This window comes from Arachis hypogaea, chromosome 7 (genome assembly GCF_003086295.3).
Source record: "Arachis hypogaea cultivar Tifrunner chromosome 7, arahy.Tifrunner.gnm2.J5K5, whole genome shotgun sequence".
NCBI classification, from domain to species: domain Eukaryota; kingdom Viridiplantae; phylum Streptophyta; class Magnoliopsida; order Fabales; family Fabaceae; genus Arachis; species Arachis hypogaea.
Window position 1 is genome coordinate 22588263 of NC_092042.1, and position 17340 is coordinate 22605602.

At 40.7% G+C, this 17340-nt stretch overlaps 1 protein-coding gene across 4 annotated transcripts; it reads left to right on the top strand.

The window, feature by feature from the left end:
- Positions 1-536: 536 nt before the first annotated feature.
- Positions 537-10967, top strand: LOC112702803 (26S rRNA (cytosine-C(5))-methyltransferase NOP2B). Of its 4 annotated transcripts, XM_072199291.1 has the most exons (19): positions 537-1023; positions 1752-1792; positions 2841-3193; positions 3301-3479; positions 3610-3673; positions 3779-3912; positions 4001-4084; positions 4185-4259; positions 4351-4422; positions 4517-4590; positions 5572-5624; positions 6122-6231; positions 6596-6664; positions 6760-6834; positions 9192-9284; positions 9372-9451; positions 9526-9625; positions 10150-10442; positions 10586-10967. In XM_072199291.1, the coding sequence occupies exons 3-19, from the start codon at positions 2902-2904 to the stop codon at positions 10650-10652; spliced, it is 1914 nt and encodes a 637-aa protein (XP_072055392.1). In that variant the 5' UTR covers positions 537-1023; positions 1752-1792; positions 2841-2901; the 3' UTR covers positions 10653-10967. The 4 variants fall into 4 exon arrangements, with proteins under 4 accessions (XP_072055392.1, XP_025609765.1, XP_072055393.1 ...); XM_025753980.2 differs by lacking the exon at positions 1752-1792; XM_072199292.1 differs by lacking the exon at positions 1752-1792 and having other exon boundaries at positions 2846-3193.
- The last annotated feature ends 6373 nt before the right edge of the window (positions 10968-17340 follow it).

Sequence of the window (17340 nt, forward strand, 5' to 3'; positions counted from 1 at the left end):
ATTGTTTTTTTTTATGATCTTTCTATCATCGTCGTCCCGCCTGATTTATAGTTTGATTGAGGTGGAATCATTCGTCGGTTAGTGCCGAGATTCTCGTGACCGACTTGAAGGCGAGATTTTGGGGGAAAGACTGGGATACGTTGAGGGGTTTTTCCGTTATTTTTAATTTTGAGTTAAGCTGACTGAGCTATAACCCGGTTGGTCCGATGTATAAGAGATAAGATACAAATTCAATTTTGGATTTTGGATTTTGAATGCTATATAGAATTTTGATATAATTTTGGATTCTAGACAGAATTGGTATAATTTTGAATTTTAAACTGCTGTAATTCTGAATTTTGCTGTAATTATTGTAATGACTGATGTATGTAATTCTACAATTAAAGGTGCATTAAAACAAAATGCTCTGAAAACCGGGCCGAACCGGCTGGTTCGACCGGTTAACTGTAAACGGACAACAATCACGGCCCGGTTTGTCCCTGAAACCGTTTCTCCAAAAACGATTTGAAAGAAACGGCGTCGTTTTTATTAAATTTGGCTTACTTTCACTCTTTGTTCTGAAGCTCCTTCGTTTTTTCTCCCTTTCTCCCTCCCTTTTTTTCATTCACAGAAACACAGCCAAAAAACCCTAGCACTGTAACCGTACACCACCGCCGCAAGGAGTGGCATACTGCCGCCGTCCGTCCGTCTATCTAGCTTCCCTCGTGCTCCAAGTCTTCAACCCCTGTTCGCTGTTCCGATCGCAGCTGCTTCCTCGAGCTCGGCGTCCGTCGTCTTTGTCTGCTCAGCGCGCTTCCGCCGCCATTTGTTTGCCGTTCACGTTCGCGTCTTGGTTCAGCCGTCGTCTTCGTTCGCGTTCTTCGCCGTTCAAGTTTGCTCGGCGTTCACCGTTCGCGTTCACTCGCTGTTCACCTTTCGGGTTCGCATTCGCGTTCGTCTGGAAGCCACGTTGCTCTGCTTCAAACTCTGCGACCAATCCGCGCGCTCCACCTAGCCGTCGAACTGCTCTCTTTTGTCGCCGCCGTGAGTTCCCTAAACCCGGCACCAGACAATACACTCACACAACACCAATACTCTGCTTCAAACTCTGCAACTTCTTATTTCTATTACAATAAGTAACTATTTGATTTGGTAGTGGTTTGGATTTTTTTCATAGACTGAATTAAAGTATACAATAGACTGAATTCATAGACTGATAATTTGCTAAATTGTTGGGCTGCTGTTGTTTTAATTTGCTAAATTGTTGGTCTTATTTTATTTGCTAAATTGTTGTTGTGTATTTATTGTTGTCTTTGAGATTCTTGCTGGATATTGGTGATCATTGATTTATTATGCGTTTCATGTTTTCATTGTTTTCTTCTTCTGAAGGAAAAAAAAATCTGTTTTCATTGTTTTGTTTCAGAAATCAATTTTTTGTGATCAATGCTCAAACTCTAAATGCTGTTCTGCTGGTTTTGCTGTGTTTGTTTTGTTTCAGAAATCAATTTTTTGTTATCAATGCTCAAACTCTGAATGTTCTTCTGTTTTTGTTTTGTCTCATAAATCAATATTTTGTGATCAATGCTCAAACTCTGAATGTTGTTCTGCTGTTTTTGTTTTGTTTCAGAAATCAATTTTTTGTGATCAATGCTCATACTCTGAATGTTGTTCTGTTTTGTTTTAAGGCTGTGTTTGGAAGAGGTGATTGATTTCTGAGTGTTGTTTTGTTTTTGTTTTAAAGCTGTGTATTGTATTCAATTTTCATTTTGTAGGAAATTCTTTGAGGTATATAAGAATTAAGAAGGAAGACTAGGTATTACTCTGTTGATTCTGGTCTGGTACGAGCTTGAACATAGAATTGAAGAGAGAAATCCTTTATTATTTCATCATTGGCCTATTTTTGGCATTGCATATCATTGTAGTTTGTTTATTTATAGAACTAGTTGTTTATGATCCCCTTTTGAAGTAAAAAATATGCCGTAGAAGAGTGTATAGAACCAGTTGCTTTATTCATTGAATTTTTATAGAATCAGGTGTTTATTATAAAACGGTTTTTCCGGTTGAACCATGGTTAAACCGGTTGAACTAATGAACCAATGAACTAGTAATTAGAGCGGTTCGATGACCGGTTTGGTTTTCAGAACCTTGGTAACAATAACATGCATTGTTGAAATATTAGGATGGAATGGTGTTCTAGATAGAATGAGTACACTGTATTCTTGCATTAGAGTAATGTTATAATATTTTAAATGTTACTAAATAATAGTAACTAACGGAAGTACTAGAAATAGATAATTTGAATTTGTTGAAATCTGAAAAAGCAATTGATTGTTTCTGTAACTTGTTGATGGAACACTTAAATGATGATTATGATTACTGATGAGTAGTGTTTTTGTTTAGTTGAAAACTTGTTTGTTCAATGTTGGTTCTTTTGGTGGTAGAACATTTTGTATTTGTCATTTATGTGCGTTTTAATTTTCTTTAGTTATAAACTTTTATATTTGAAGTTGTTTATGAACTTTTAATGATAAATTATGGATAATTTATTGTGTGAAATGGTCAAATTTTAAATTTTATTAGTTTAGAAATGATTGAATTTAAATATTTAAAATTATATATTGAATTTTTTTTATAATTTTACCGTATATTTAGTTAAACTGGTACAACCATGGTTCAACTCCGGTTGGACCATTGAACCATTTAACCAGTCACTCGATCGATTAAATGACTGGTCCAGTTCTTGCAACCTTGGATCATATGTTATATATATATGAAAAACCTAATGCATAGGTCTTTTCAACCTGCTGCATTCCGTTCTTTCTGCTAAACCCTAAACCTTAGCCGAGTTAATTTTTTCTCAGCGAAGAAGAAAACATTCTCCCCCCAAATCAGAATCTCTGATACACTCTGCATACGTAGATTATGGCTCCAGCAATTGCAACAAAGAAGAAAGTTTCAAAGAAGCAGAGCCCTGCAAAGCCACCAAAAGAAGCCATGAAAAAGAAGAGCAAGCTTTTAACCCTCAAGCATGATTCTAGTGCTTCAGAATCCGAATATGAAGAAGAAGAGATTCTGCAGCAGCCACAGAATAAAGATGAAGCTCCTGGTGACTTCGATGTTGATTCGGGTTCTGAATCTGACCTATCTTCTGATGGTGATGGTGATGATCCCTTAGTTGATGATTTCCTCCAAGGATCTGATGACGAAGCGGAAGGTGTTGGTTTATTTTCGTGTGCGTTTTTTTGTTGTTAATGTCTTGTTTTTAAACTTTTATTTCTTATTTGTTTGTTGTTTGTTATTCGTTTGTTGTTTGTTATGCAGAGAAAGACTCCGCTTCTGATTCAGGTTCGGGTTTGGATGTTGACTCGGATGAATATGACATTGAAGAGAAGTCGAGAATCATTGATGAGGAAAGGAAGAAGGAAGAAGAAGATGCCGAGGCTGAAATGCAACTCAACATCAAAGAGGAGTCTGATGAGTTTAGATTACCAACCCAAGAGGTTGGTTGGTTGGTTTCTTTATTATTATTATTTGAAATTTTATTGATCCCTTGGCAGTTATGCTTAGTTTTCTAAATAATTGGTGGTAGTTTTGGTAAAAGTAGTTATTTTAGTTCTTTGGTACTTTTAGGAACTTGAGGAGGAGAATCTGCGTCCGCCTGATCTTTCCAATCTACAGAGGAGGATTAAAGAGAGTGAGTTGACTTCCATTGGACTATGCTTGACTGTCTTCATGATTCGTTCAATGCGCTACCTTGTTTGGTTGGTGTTGTGATTGTGTTGGATGTTTGTTTTCCTAGTTGTTCGTGTTCTTTCAAATTTCAAGGCCTTAAAGCAAGAAGGGTCAACGAGAAAGGATTATGTTGAGCAGCTTAAGAAAGATATATGTTCATACTATGGCTACAATGAGTTTCTAATTGGTGCTTTAGTGGAGGTTGGGACGAATTTCTATATTATTCTTAGATAATACTGTTGTATTTGTGAAGGGTTAGCATGAGAAATTATAATTTTGTTTTTCTCAGATGTTTCCCGCTGTCGAACTTATGGAACTAATTGAAGCCTTTGAAAAGCCCAGGCCCATTTGTCTAAGGACTAACACTTTGAAGGTAACATATTCACTCCCAATGCTCAGTGTTTAAATGTTATTATTTAATTATCCATGTTTCTTATTGATTATGTATTTTTTGTGCTCCTCTGTACAATCAGACGCGCAGACGGGATTTGGCAGATGTTTTAATAAATAGAGGAGTAAATCTAGATCCTTTAAGCAAGTGGTCAAAGGTATGAATTCATGTTTTAATTTATGACTCGATGTTTCTCGTATTCCTCTTTTGGTGAAGAAAATACAAGTAACAATCTAAATTTGTGACAGGTTGGACTTGTTGTGTATGATTCTCAAGTACCAATTGGTGCCACTCCGGAGTATATGGCTGGTTTCTACATGGTGCATAGTTTTCCTATTACCATTTTCCCTTTTTGCGTTTGGTTTACTATTGCATGATGTGCATACTTAGGTAAAGTTATTAAATTGTTTGCAGCTTCAAAGTGCAAGCTCCTTTCTACCTGTGATGGCCTTAGCTCCTCAAGAGAAGGAAAGGGTTGTTGATATGGCGTAAGTAATAATTATTGGTGTACACATTATATAAAATCTTTGTATGAAAAATGTTAGTAGGGTACTATATTGACAACTTACATTAATTTTGAAACTTGTGTTAATGTTTCAACCACATGTTCTCAGACAAATAGAGCTGAAATGAAAGACATGGTTTATTTTCGATTTGTATATTCATTGTTTTACCTTTATTTGTTATAACAAAAAATTCCAAAGCGGAAATTGCATTGATGTGATTGTTGTGCAAATATACACATGATGAACATCTATCTCCAAGTATAGAAATACTTATATTAGCTCAAATTTTACTCTATTTACATTATGTCACAGACAAAATGGAGGAAACAAAAAAATTTTGGTAATGCCGTACATTTCTAAATTTTAAACTGTACAATTGAAAGCATATCTGTGTTGCAATGATATATCTTTGCCTCAATTGTTGACTTTGTTTTGGATCCTCATTGTTGTTATCTTAGTATGAAGAATTGAAGATGACTCTTATCTGTTGTTATGGTCCTATAGCTATATTATGTCTTTAGAGTGAGCAACTAGGACCAGGAAAATTCTTATGGATGCCTTAGAATTGCTATGTGCCACTTTTAATAGCTAAATTACAAGATTGAGTGATTTATCTATAGCTATATTTATACATATTGATTTACCCATTTTTCCAATTGAATAATCAGCTACTAGAAAAAACAAACCTGTCATAGTTGAATAATCAAATCTGTAATAGACGAATAATCGAACTTGTTTATAGTAGTATAATATTTTTTTATGAGATGCCAAATACATGTTTCTATATGCGGTGGCTGATTAATGGTGAACAAGTAACATGATTGTATTTTTAAATAGATTCTTAAAAAATGATATACTTGAAAGCCTGAATATAAGCACTTCTTGATTTCAATAGCAATGTATAACCCACTTTGCTTGCAATACTTGTGTGATAATTCTGATGCCAGTTTATGCTCTATGCAGGGCTGCACCTGGAGGTAAAACGACATATGTAGCTGCTCTTATGAAGAATACAGGTGGCTATTAAAATTCATGAATCTTTTTTGTAGTTTTCTAATTCCTGTGCATTTTGGGCTGTGTAATTTTTTTTTTTGCATTAAACAAGTAACTTGTTTCTTCATGTATTGCTATTTTCTCTGTGTGTTAAACCTATTTGGGATGATCTGACTATTTGCAATATTAATAATGACCAAGAAAGAGGTATATTTTAATAAAATTTAAAGTGGTTGAGTTCCTTATACTCTATGAAAGCTGCTATTTGCCGGCTCATTAAGCATTAGAGAACTTACTGCATCCATAACGAACTTCCCTAACAAGTTGACACTAAACATCATGAGGTGTTAATTTGTTGAATGTTTATGCATGCATGTATGCTCTTTCCGTTGTTTTTTGAGTAGGTATCCTCTATTTTGTTTTATCTAGTAATTCGAATAACTGAATAAAATTGACCATGTTTTGTAATATGTTAGATCCTCTAATTTCTGGTTTCAAATGATTTTTTGGTCTATTACAGGAATTGTTTTTGCAAATGAAATGAAGGTACTACGGCTTAAGTCACTTACTGCAAATTTGCACCGGATGGGGGTGTCAAACACTGTAGTCTGCAATTATGATGGAAGAGAGGTTAGCATCTTCTCTCTAATCAATTACTGTTTATAATTTCTTACCAAAAGATTTTGAAGTTTGATGTCTTTACTGCTACTAAATTGTCTTGTTTGGTTTTGCATTTTTTTTTAACTCCATCTGGCTTGTGTGATGACATGCATAATTTAGTATTTTGGAAAATATTGTATATTGGCTATGGAGTTTTGTTCAATATAAAGCAATACGTACTTTCTGTTATAGTTGTAGCTGTTCATTTTCCTTTTATTGTAGATGTCTGTCTTGATCAAACTCTTCCAAAGAGGAGATTGAACAATTTCATGTATAATCGTCATTTCAACCATGCATGCTAACATCTATTCTGCATTTCTATTGTTTATTTCAGCTTCCAAAGGTGTTGGGTGTCAATGCTGTTGACAGAGTATTATTGGATGCTCCTTGCAGTGGAACTGGGGTAAGAAGCTGGGGATTTTTTTAAGCGATTTCTTCGTGTGCTTGTCTTTTTTCCTCTAGAAACTAGAAATGGAATTGGAATATTTCTGCCGACAGGTTATATCCAAGGATGAATCAGTTAAAACCTCCAAAAGCTTGGAAGACATACAGAAATGTGCGCATCTGCAGAAGGTAAATTTTCTTCTCTACCCCTTTCCCCTTCTTTCTCTTCCTCTTTTTCAGAGGGAAAGGGATGGAAAGAAGGGTTTGAAGAATAAAATGGAGGTTTAACTACTCTGTTAGTCCTTGTAGTTTCACCAAATTTTTAATTAGTCCTTATAGTTTTTTTCTTTTCAATCGACTCTCTCAACCATTTAGTTTTTTTCAATGAGTAAAGTATCGTTTTTGTCCCCAACATTTGCGGTAAATCTTATTTGTGTCCCTAACGTTTAAATTGTCCTATTTGGATCCTTCACATTTATAAAATTGATTCAATGTTATTCTGCCGTCAATTACACATCATGAGCTTTAGTTGGAGTTTTGAAAATTTCTTCTTGAAGTTAGAATACAAATGTCTGGGTCAGAACTGATGATCCACTCCGGTTAGTAACTCATTAAAAGTTAAAACTAAACCTTGCAACATTTACATAATTCACTTTTTTTAGGGACATAATTGAACTTGAACACAAATTTTGGGTACAATATTAAAATCGAACACATCCATGTGAGACTTAATTGAGAATGAATACATCTAGGTGAGAATAGTTGAAAAATACAATTTGATCTATTAGTATAATTGATGGCATGATAACATTGAATCACTTTTATAAACGTTAGGGATACAAATAGAACGATTTAAACGTTAAGGACACAAATAGGACTTACCCCAAATGTTGAGGACAAAAACGATACTGTACTCTTTTTCAATTAGGTCCCTCTTGACAGCAAACGTTAAAAAAACGTTAAGAAAGAATAAATTTACTATTATACCTGTCATTTACGCTTTGAAAATCTCTCATACTAAGTAGAGATCTAATCAAGGATCTAAGCAATTCTGTTATTTCCAAAATGTGAAGCTTATTTTCTAGAATTTTCAACGATGAATTATGCATTGTTTTATCTGAGTGTGACTGAGATAGCAATTGCTAAGAGATTGTTTGTAACAGGTGCTCTTGATGCATTAAAGCTTCGCTTCAGTTATAGTTGTCAACAATAATTAACTCAGAATAAAAACAAGAAGAATCCACCTATGTTAACAACAATAAATCCAAAAAATTAAATAAAAAAACAACAATTAACTCAGAAAAACGACAATCAACAATCACGAAAAAAGAAGAATTAGCTCACAAAAATAAAACTGAAGAAGCTGTGGAGGGCTGGAGGTTTATCGGCGGTGACAAGGAGTGAGCTCGGAGATAGAGAGAGCTTGAACAGAGAGACAAGTCGAGGAGAGGACGAACATCAATGACACAGGAAGAGAACCGCGACGCAGCGTCGGCGAGAAAATAAGTAGCGCGAGCGACAGGGAGGGAGAAGTCTGCAACAGATCTGAGGCACGACGATGAGAGTCAAAGGTGAATGAAACTGATTTGTCAATGTATGGCATGCTAAAATGGGTGAGGGTGGGTTTAGGGTTTTCTGAAAGAGGAATGATGAGAAGAGGGTCGAGGACCTTCGACGACAGCACCCACGGTTTGTCTCCGCAGGCGACGACAATACCCTCTACCCGAGGAGAAGAGTTCGGCAATGAGTTTGAAGTGGGGTGGTGGCTGGGTTTGGCGAGGAGTTCAGTGGACAAAGTGACAATGGAGGGAGTGAAGGAGATGAGTTTTTGTCCGAGTGTGAGAATGATGAGAAGGAGGCTAATTTTGTCTTTATGAAGAAAGAAGGGGAGAGACAATTAGGGATTAAGGAAAAAATTAGGGTATCTTCAATTTGGGAACGGAATATTCTGTTAAATCAAACATTTTTGTCTCGGTAGGGATTTAATTAAAAATAAATAAATGATTCAGGGACCCAATTGAAAGGAAAAAAATTATAGGGAGCTAATTGAAAATTTGACGAAACTATAGGGATTAATAGAGTAATTAAACCTAAAATGGACTTCACATTACACTTCGAATACTTCCTTTACCTCCTTTTCCCTTCAAAATTCATAACTCAAAAATACCCCCTAAAGATTTTTTGTTACGGAGTTTCATGAATTGTGAAAGTGCGAGAGAAATGGTCTATCCCACATTCTCATTACATCAATAACTAATGTTTATAACGGTCATCCTTTTTCTTCACTCTTCTACTTAATTTTGGATTGAAAGATTCAGATGGTGCACGTGTCAAACTGTGATCACTATGAATGATTACTTCTCCCCTATACTTTGAAGTTGATTTTTGTCTTTTGTTTAGAAATAGTTGAAATTAAATGAAATAGACTGGCACTATTAAACTTACAGTGGAAAATATTTCCTCATTTTGGGTCACTATAAGTAATTCTACACATTGTAATATTATACCTTTTTAATCATTATTGAATAGATTCCTTTGTTTTTTAGGAACTCATTCTTGCTGCCATTGATATGGTGGATGCTAATTCAAAATCTGGGGGCTACATTGTTTATTCCACTTGTTCGATCATGGTTGCCGAGGTTAGTTTTTCATTTGCAAATAGTAACTTTCTGTGCTAGTGTTTCCTGTTCTATATATTTCTGAAAGTTCGCTTGGTAAATCTTCAGAATGAAGCAGTTATTGACTATGCACTCAAGAAGAGGGATGTTAAGCTGGTTCCCTGTGGACTTGACTTTGGGCGCCCTGGGTAATGATTATGTTCCTTATCTCTGTAGGTTTGACTATAAAAAATTGTGTTTTGTGACCTTTACTTTCCATCAGATTCATAAGATTTAGGGAGCAACGGTTTCACCCTTCTTTAGAAAAGACAAGGCGGTTCTATCCTCATGTACACAATATGGATGGGTTCTTTGTTGCAAAGGTATATAGGTTGTTGCTATCTTTAGAAATTGCTTTAAAGTCCATTTACACATCCAACAAATTGTATTCGTACAAATCTTTCTGCTATAAAATTGTCAGACATTTGGTGTTACAAAATTGCAGAAAGTTTATAGATTGATAATATCCTTGGCACATGATACAGTATGTTGACAAATTGTGGAGTTCTTACTATTAATAAAAAATGTTGATTATTTATGCTTGTTTAATTTGATTTTTTGATTGATACTTAAATGCTTGTTTACGTTTTTTCTAGAATCAGTTGACCATGGAACTTATTGAGTTGAACATTTTTAAAATAATATTTGTACTTTAATTTTAAACTTTACCTATGGGAGTGTGGAGCTGCTGTTGTTAAAATGTACAATTCTTTTTCTCACCTTACTTCATTTCCAACCATTTGTTGTGCTAAATTAAAGATTGAAAATTAGATACAGCCATGCATTTATTCCCTTGAGCATTGTTATGTCGTGTGTTTTTTATTTTCTCTAAATATGCGTCTTGCAGTTGAAAAAAATGAGCAGCAGAAAGCCAGGTTTAAAACCATCAGAACCATCTGAAGTGGAGGAAGAACAATCCAAGCTTGAGAAGGAAGAAGTGGATGTTGAGAAGCCTAGTAATGATGTTAGAGAAAATGGCAAAGAATCTTCTGAATCTAAATCCAAAAAGACAAAGAAAAGGAAGTTTCCATCTAAACCGATTAACGGCATAAAAGAAAATGGGAAAGTAACTTCTGGATCTAGACCAATAAAGAGGCAGAAAAGGAAATTTCCATCTAAGGAGGAAATTTCAAATTCAAGGTTAAAGTTTTCTCCATGCTTGACTTCTCTCTTTTCCTTCCATATCAATCTTACTAATATATCTGTATCTTGAATATAAATGCAACACTTTAGTAATATGATTGTCTTCCGCTGGAATCCTAAGCTTTTGGTGATGCCTGCAGGGAGGAGAAGAGACGCGCTTTGAGAGAAAACAAGCGCAAAACCGGTAAGCGACAGAGCCAAAAATGAGGAATGGCCATTGGCATCGAACTGACTCGCACTTAATGAAATGGAAGAGTTGTAGTGATTGCCTGCTTTAAGAAGTTTGTCCTGGAATCAGTTCTATCCGGTAATCACACAGCGCAATTTTGTTTGGTTTTAGTTATTTAAGGTAGCATCTAAACATAGTTATAAACCAGAAAAGAAATGTGTACCTTTTTGAATTAATCTTGAGATTTCATTCTAAATACTGTCATCATATCCATTGTACTGTGCTAGTTATCCTTTTTAAGACACTAGCCAAATGTTATAATATTGATAGTGCTTTCATAGTTATGCCTTTAATGGTTACGTGTTGGCGATCAAGTATTTTGTTGTTAGTGTTCCCCTTGGTGGGGTGTGTTAGGAACATTTTCAAAATTAGGATTTATTTGATGTATAAATCAATTATCTTGTTTGAAAATAGAGAAGAAAGAATTGATTTGGTTTAGAAATTTCATGAATTTGTTTAATTGTTTTATTTGTTTAGAATTATTTTTTACACAACATATGCTTAAGTTTCTCAACTTACTCTTTTTCTCTTATATAAATTTGTCGCGATGAAATAAAAAAAATTCTGTATGAATGAATTAAAACTCATTTGGAAATTCTCTAAAATTTTTAAATTTGTTCCGGTCGAGTTCAACAAGTCAGAGACCCAAGTCTGGATGTCCGATCAACCCGGCGGCCTACCGAATCCGAGTCAAGAGGTGATCCGAGCGTCACCTCTCCTTTTGCATGAACCTGGACAGCTGACAGAAGTTTTCAGAGAGGCAAGTCTGCCATCAAGGGTCCACCAAAGTACAGAGTATAAAAAGGGAGGGACCTATCCTTCCCCAAAGGTACGTCACCTAACTCTAACCCTAATAGTCGTCTCTTGTACAGACACTGACTTAAACGTTGGAGTTCTTGCAGGCGGTCCCACCTCATCCTCAACTCATCAGGCCCGAGGAGTCACTCACCGGAACTCTTCGGCATCCATCTCCTAGTCACCTCCACCTTTATCACCTCCAAATCTGACCCGTTCGATACACGAGCTACTGAACATTGGCGCTGTCTGTGGGGACTTTGGCGTGAATGGATTTCCTGTTGGGCCCGGTCGATGAGCAGGAAGAGAGGAAGTGCGTGAAGAGGAGGGAACCCGCCTAATGAGCAGAATAGCATTTATGGCTTCCTCTTGCGAGCATACGAGGACCCCCTCTCGTAGGAATGACCCTCCTTCCCGCTCCCCGGACAGACGCCCCTTCAGGGGTGGGATGCGTAGTGACAACGCAAGGATCACGAGTGCGAAATCTTGAAAGGGAGCTGGCGGCCAAGGATTGCTACCGACCTAGCCCGAGCATCTCCCGTACCCGGTCTCCCCCTAGGAGATCAGAAGCCCAGGGAAGAAGCCCCGGAGGGACCATGCTAGGCGCAGAGCAGACGCTCGATCTCCCTCGACCCATGACGAGTCCGAGGGCCAAGGTAAGACAGAGAGAGGCCAAGAAGGCGGCATGACCCCATAATCATGGGAGCGACTCCTTTTCACCCTTCCATCCTCAAGGTCCGGCTGCCAAAATACTTTGACAAGCCAACAGACATGAGATACGACGGAACCCAAGACCCTCAGGAACACCTGACGGCTTTTAAGGCCTGGATGAACCTTGAGGGTGTTGGCGACGCGATGAGGTGTCGTGCTTTTTCCGTAATCTTGGCACACCGGCAATTCAGTGGTTCAACGCCCTTTCACAGGGGTCCATTTTGACCTTCTCGGACATAACTCGTAGTATTTTAGCACAATTCACCACACGCATCGCCAAAGCCAAACATCCCAATAACCTTTTAGGGATCACCTAAAGAGCTGGTGAGTCGACCAGGAAATTCTTCGACAGATTCAACGACGGGTGCTTGGAAATTGACGGGTAGACCGACCAAGTGGCCAGACTCTGTCTCACGAATGAGTTATTAAACAAAGACTTTAGGAAGCGTCTCACCACCACGCCTGTATAGACCATGCAAGAGATCCAGAACGTGGCGCGGAAATACATCAACGACGAGGAAGTAAGCCAGGTGGTGGCAGCCAACAAACAGCAGCCAGCCAACCCCTCCCCATGTCAAACCAGGCACACGGAAAGGTCAAAAGAGCCCTCCAAGGATGGAGGACCGGCTAAGCCCTTCAAACCCTTCGCCCAAGTTGGAAAGTTCACGAATTATACCCCTCTGACAGTCCCAATCGTCGAGATCTACTAGTAGATCACCGACAAGGGCATCTTGTCGAAACCATGGCAACTAAAGGACAGAACAGGCGGGAACAAGAGCTTATACTGTGACTATCACAAAGGTTTCGGCCACAAAACTTAAGACTTCTTCGACCTAAATGACGCTTTGGAACAGGCAATTCGCGAAGGCAATCTAACTGAGTTCTCTTAGTTCATAAGGGAACCTAGGAGGAGGGAACGCGAGCATTCCGAAGAAGACAGGAGCCTAGTAGTGAAGGCGAGGCAAGGGCCTAACGAGGACAATGACCATGACCTCATTGTTATTAACGTTGTAGTTGGGAGAGATGCACCCCCTAGATCGAGGTCTGCGACAAAGAAAGATGCTAAGATCTTGGTCGTATCGTCAGGTAACCACGGTACGTAGTCTAGGGAACCACCTAGAATATCGTTTGGGCCAAAAGCCCAATGGTTCCACGACATCCTAGAGAACCCCCCATGGTGATCACGGCAAGAGTCGGAACGCGCTTGGTCAAACGGATCCTCGTCGACACTGGAGCCGACTCCAATATCATGTTTAAAAACGTGTTCGACGCCGTTGGGCTCTGAGAGACCAATCTCAAAACTCATCAGCATGGGGTCGTCAGCCTAGGAGACAATTTCATAAAGCCTGATGGGGTGGTCACCCTCCCAGTTAGCATCGGAGGAGAAGGGAAGAGATCGGTAATGGCAGAATTTGTTGTCCTAAGGGACTCCATAGCCTACATTGTCATCCTAGGGAGGAAGACAATCAATGAATTCTCTGCTGTGATATGCACAGTTTCTGAACATGAAGTTTGTCACAGACGACGGATCGGTGGGATCCCTTAGGAGGACCTAGAAACGGTGTTTGCGTGTGACAACGCCGACCTCTCCCTAAGAAAGAAATCGAAGGAAGCAGGGTTTTCTTGGCCGACCTAGATTCCAGCGTAGGTGACAAGCCGAGGCCCGAGCCCGAGGAAAACCTAGAGAAGTTCAAGGTCGGGGACACGGAGGACAAATTCACCTTTGTAAACAAGAACCTCCCCCATAACCTGAAAGAGCCTCTCATTGGGGCCATTAGGGCAAACGGTGATTTGTTCGCTTGGACGCTAGCTGACATGCCAGGGGTAAACCCCGATTTCATGTCCCACCGACTTGCCGTGAAGCCGGATGCCAAGCAAACGACTAGTCTGTTAGAAGCGGGGTTCATCATGGAACTCGAGTACTCGACATGGCTGTCAAATGTAGTCCTCGTAAAAAAGGCAAACGGGAAGTGGATGATGTGCGTCAATTATTCGGACCTCAACAAAGCGTGTCCCAAAGACTCTTTCCCTCTCCCTAACATTGACACCTTGGTAGATGCAGCGGCAGGATATCACTTCTTAAGCTTCATGGACGCGTACTCAGGGTATAACCAGATACCGATGCACAGACCTGGTGAGGTAAAAATGGCGTTTATAACGCCAGGAGGCACTTACTGCTATAGAGTAATGCCATTTGGCTTGAAGAACGCAGGAGCGACCTACCAGAGACTGATGAACATGGTTTTCAGTGGCCTTATTGGGAAGTCGGTAGAAGTCTATGTCGACGATATCCTAGTAAAAACTAGCCAACCAGAGGACTTGACCTCGACCCCCTTTTGGGTTATCACGTCGACATAGACTTCTACCGACTTCCCAATAAGGTCACTGAAAACCCTGTTCATCAGTCTCTGGTAGGTTGCCCCTGCGTTCTTCAGGCCAAATGGCATTACTCTATAGCAGTAAGTGCTTCCTGGCATTATGAACGCCGTTTTTATCTCATCGGGTTTGTGCATCGGTATCTGGTTATACCTTGAGTACGCGTCCATGAAGCTTAAGAAGCGATATCCTGCCGCCGCATCTACCAAGGCGTCAATGTTGGGGAGAGGGAAAGAGTCTTTGGGACACGCCTTGTTGAGGTCCGAGTAATCGACGCACATCCTCCACTTCTCGTTTGCCTTTTTGACGAGGACTACATTTGACAGCCATGTCGAGTACTCGAGTTTCCTGAAGAACCTCGCCTCTAATAGGCTGGCCGTTTGCTTGGCCACCTTGTCAACTCTCTCTTGGGACATCTTCCTCCGTCTCTGAGCAACGGGCTTGGCATCCGGCTTCACGACAAGTCGGTGGGACATGAAATCAGGGTCTACCCCCGGCATGTTAGTTGGCGTCCAAGCGAACAAATCACCTTTTGCCCTGATGGCCTCCATGAGGGACTTTTTCAGGTTATTTTGGGGGGGGGGGTAGTTCTTGTTTATGAAGGTGAATTTGTCCCCTGTGTTCCCGACTTTGAACTTTTTCCAGGTCTCCCTCGGGCTCGGGCCTTGACTTGTCGTCTAACCTAGAATCTAGGTCGGCCAAGACGATCCCAGATGCTTCCTTCGATTTCTTTCTTAGGGAGAGACTGGCGTTGTCACATGCAACCGCCGTTTCTAGGTCCCCCTAAGGAATCCCACCAATCCGTCGTCTGTGACAAATTTCATGATAAAAAACTTAGTGCATATCACAGCAGAGAATTCATTGATTGTCTTCCTCCCTAAGATGACATTGTAGGCTGTGGAGTCCCTCAGGACAACAAATTCCACCATTTTCGCTCTCTTTCCTTCTCCTCCTCTGATGCTAACCGGGAGGGTGACCACTCCACCGGGCTTTATGAAATTGTCTCTTAGGCTGACAACTCCGTGCTGATGAGTTTTGAGATCGGTCTCTCGGAACTCCAGGGTGTCGAACACGTTTCTGAACATGATATTAGAGTCGGCTCTAGTGTCGACGATGATCCATTTGACCAAACCCATTCCGACTCTTGCTGTGATCACCATGGGGGGTTCTCTGGGATGTCGTGGAACCACTGGTCTTTTGGCCCAAACGATATTCTAGGTGGTTCCCTAGACGATGTTTCGTGGCTACCTGACGATACGGCCAAGATCTTAGCGTCTTTCTTTGTCGCAGATCTCGAACTAGGGGGTGCATCTCTCCCGACTACAACGTTAATAACAGTGAGGCCGCGGTCATTGTCCTCGTTAGGCCCTTGCCTCGACTTCACTAATCGGCTCCTATCTTCTTCAGGACGCTCGCGTTCCCTCTTCCTTGGTTCCCTTATGAACTGAGAGAACTCAGTTAGTTTGCCTTCGCGAATTGCCTCTTTCAAAGCGTCCTTTAGGTCGAAGCAATCTTGAGTTTTATGGCCGAAACCTTTGTGGTAGTCGCAGTATAAGTTCTTGTTCCCGCCTGTTCTTTCCTTCAGTTGCCGTGGTTTCGACAAGATGCCCTTGCGGCGATCTGATGGTAGACCTCGACGATTGGGGCTGTCAGAAGGGGGTATAGTTCGGGAACTTTCTGACTCGGGGGAAGGGTTTGAAGGGCTTAGCCGGTCCTCCGTTCATGGAGGGCTCTTTCGACCTCTCCGTGTGCCCGGTTTGACGTGGGGAAGGGTTGGCTGGCTGCCTGTCGTTTGTTGGCCGCCACCACCTGGCTCACTTTCTCGTCGTTGATGTATTCTCGCACCACATTCTGGATCTCTTGCATGGTCTATACAGGCTTGGTGGTGAGATGCTTTCTAAAGTGTTCGTTTAATAACCCGTTCGTGAGACACAGACTGGCCACTTAGTCGGTCAACCCGTCAATTTTCTAGCACCCGTCGTTGAATCTGTCGAGCAATTTCCTGGTCGGCTTACCGGCTCTTTAGGTGATCCCTAAAAGGTTAATGAGATGTTTGGCTTTGATGATGCGTGTGGTGAATTGTGCTAAATACTGCGAGTTATGTCCGAGAAGGTTATAATGGACCCCTGTGAAAGCGCGTTGAACCACCGGACCTGCCAAGGACACGGGAAAAGCACGACACCTCACCGCATCGCTAAAACCCTCGAGGTTCATCCTGGGCTCAAAGGCTGTCAGGTGTTCCTGAGGGTCTTGGGTTCCGTCGTATCTCATGTTTGTTGGCATGTCAAAGTGTTTTGGCAGCCGGACCTTGAGGATGGAGGGGTGAAAGGGAGTCGCTCCCATGATTATTGGGTCACGCCGCCTTCTCGGCCTCTCTTTGTTCTCACCTTGGCCCTCGGAGTAATCATGGGTCGAGGGAGATCGAGGGTTTGCTTTGCGCCTAGCATGGTTCTTCGGGGGCTTCTTCCTCGGGCTTCCGATCTCCTAGGGGAAATAGGGTACGGGAGATGCTCGGGCTGGGACGGTAGCGATTCTTGGCCGCTAGCTCCCTTTCAAGGTTTTGCACTCGTGATCCTTGCATTGTCACTACCCGTCCCCCCGAAGGGGGTCTATCCGAGGAGCGGGAAGGAGGGTCGTTCCTACGAGAGGGGGTCCTCGTACGCTCGCGAGAGGAAGCCATGGAGGCTATTCTGCTCATCAGGCGGGTTCCCTGCTCCTCATGCACTTCCTCCTCTTCCTGTTCATCGACCGGGCCCATCAGGAAATCCATTCAAGCCAGAGTTT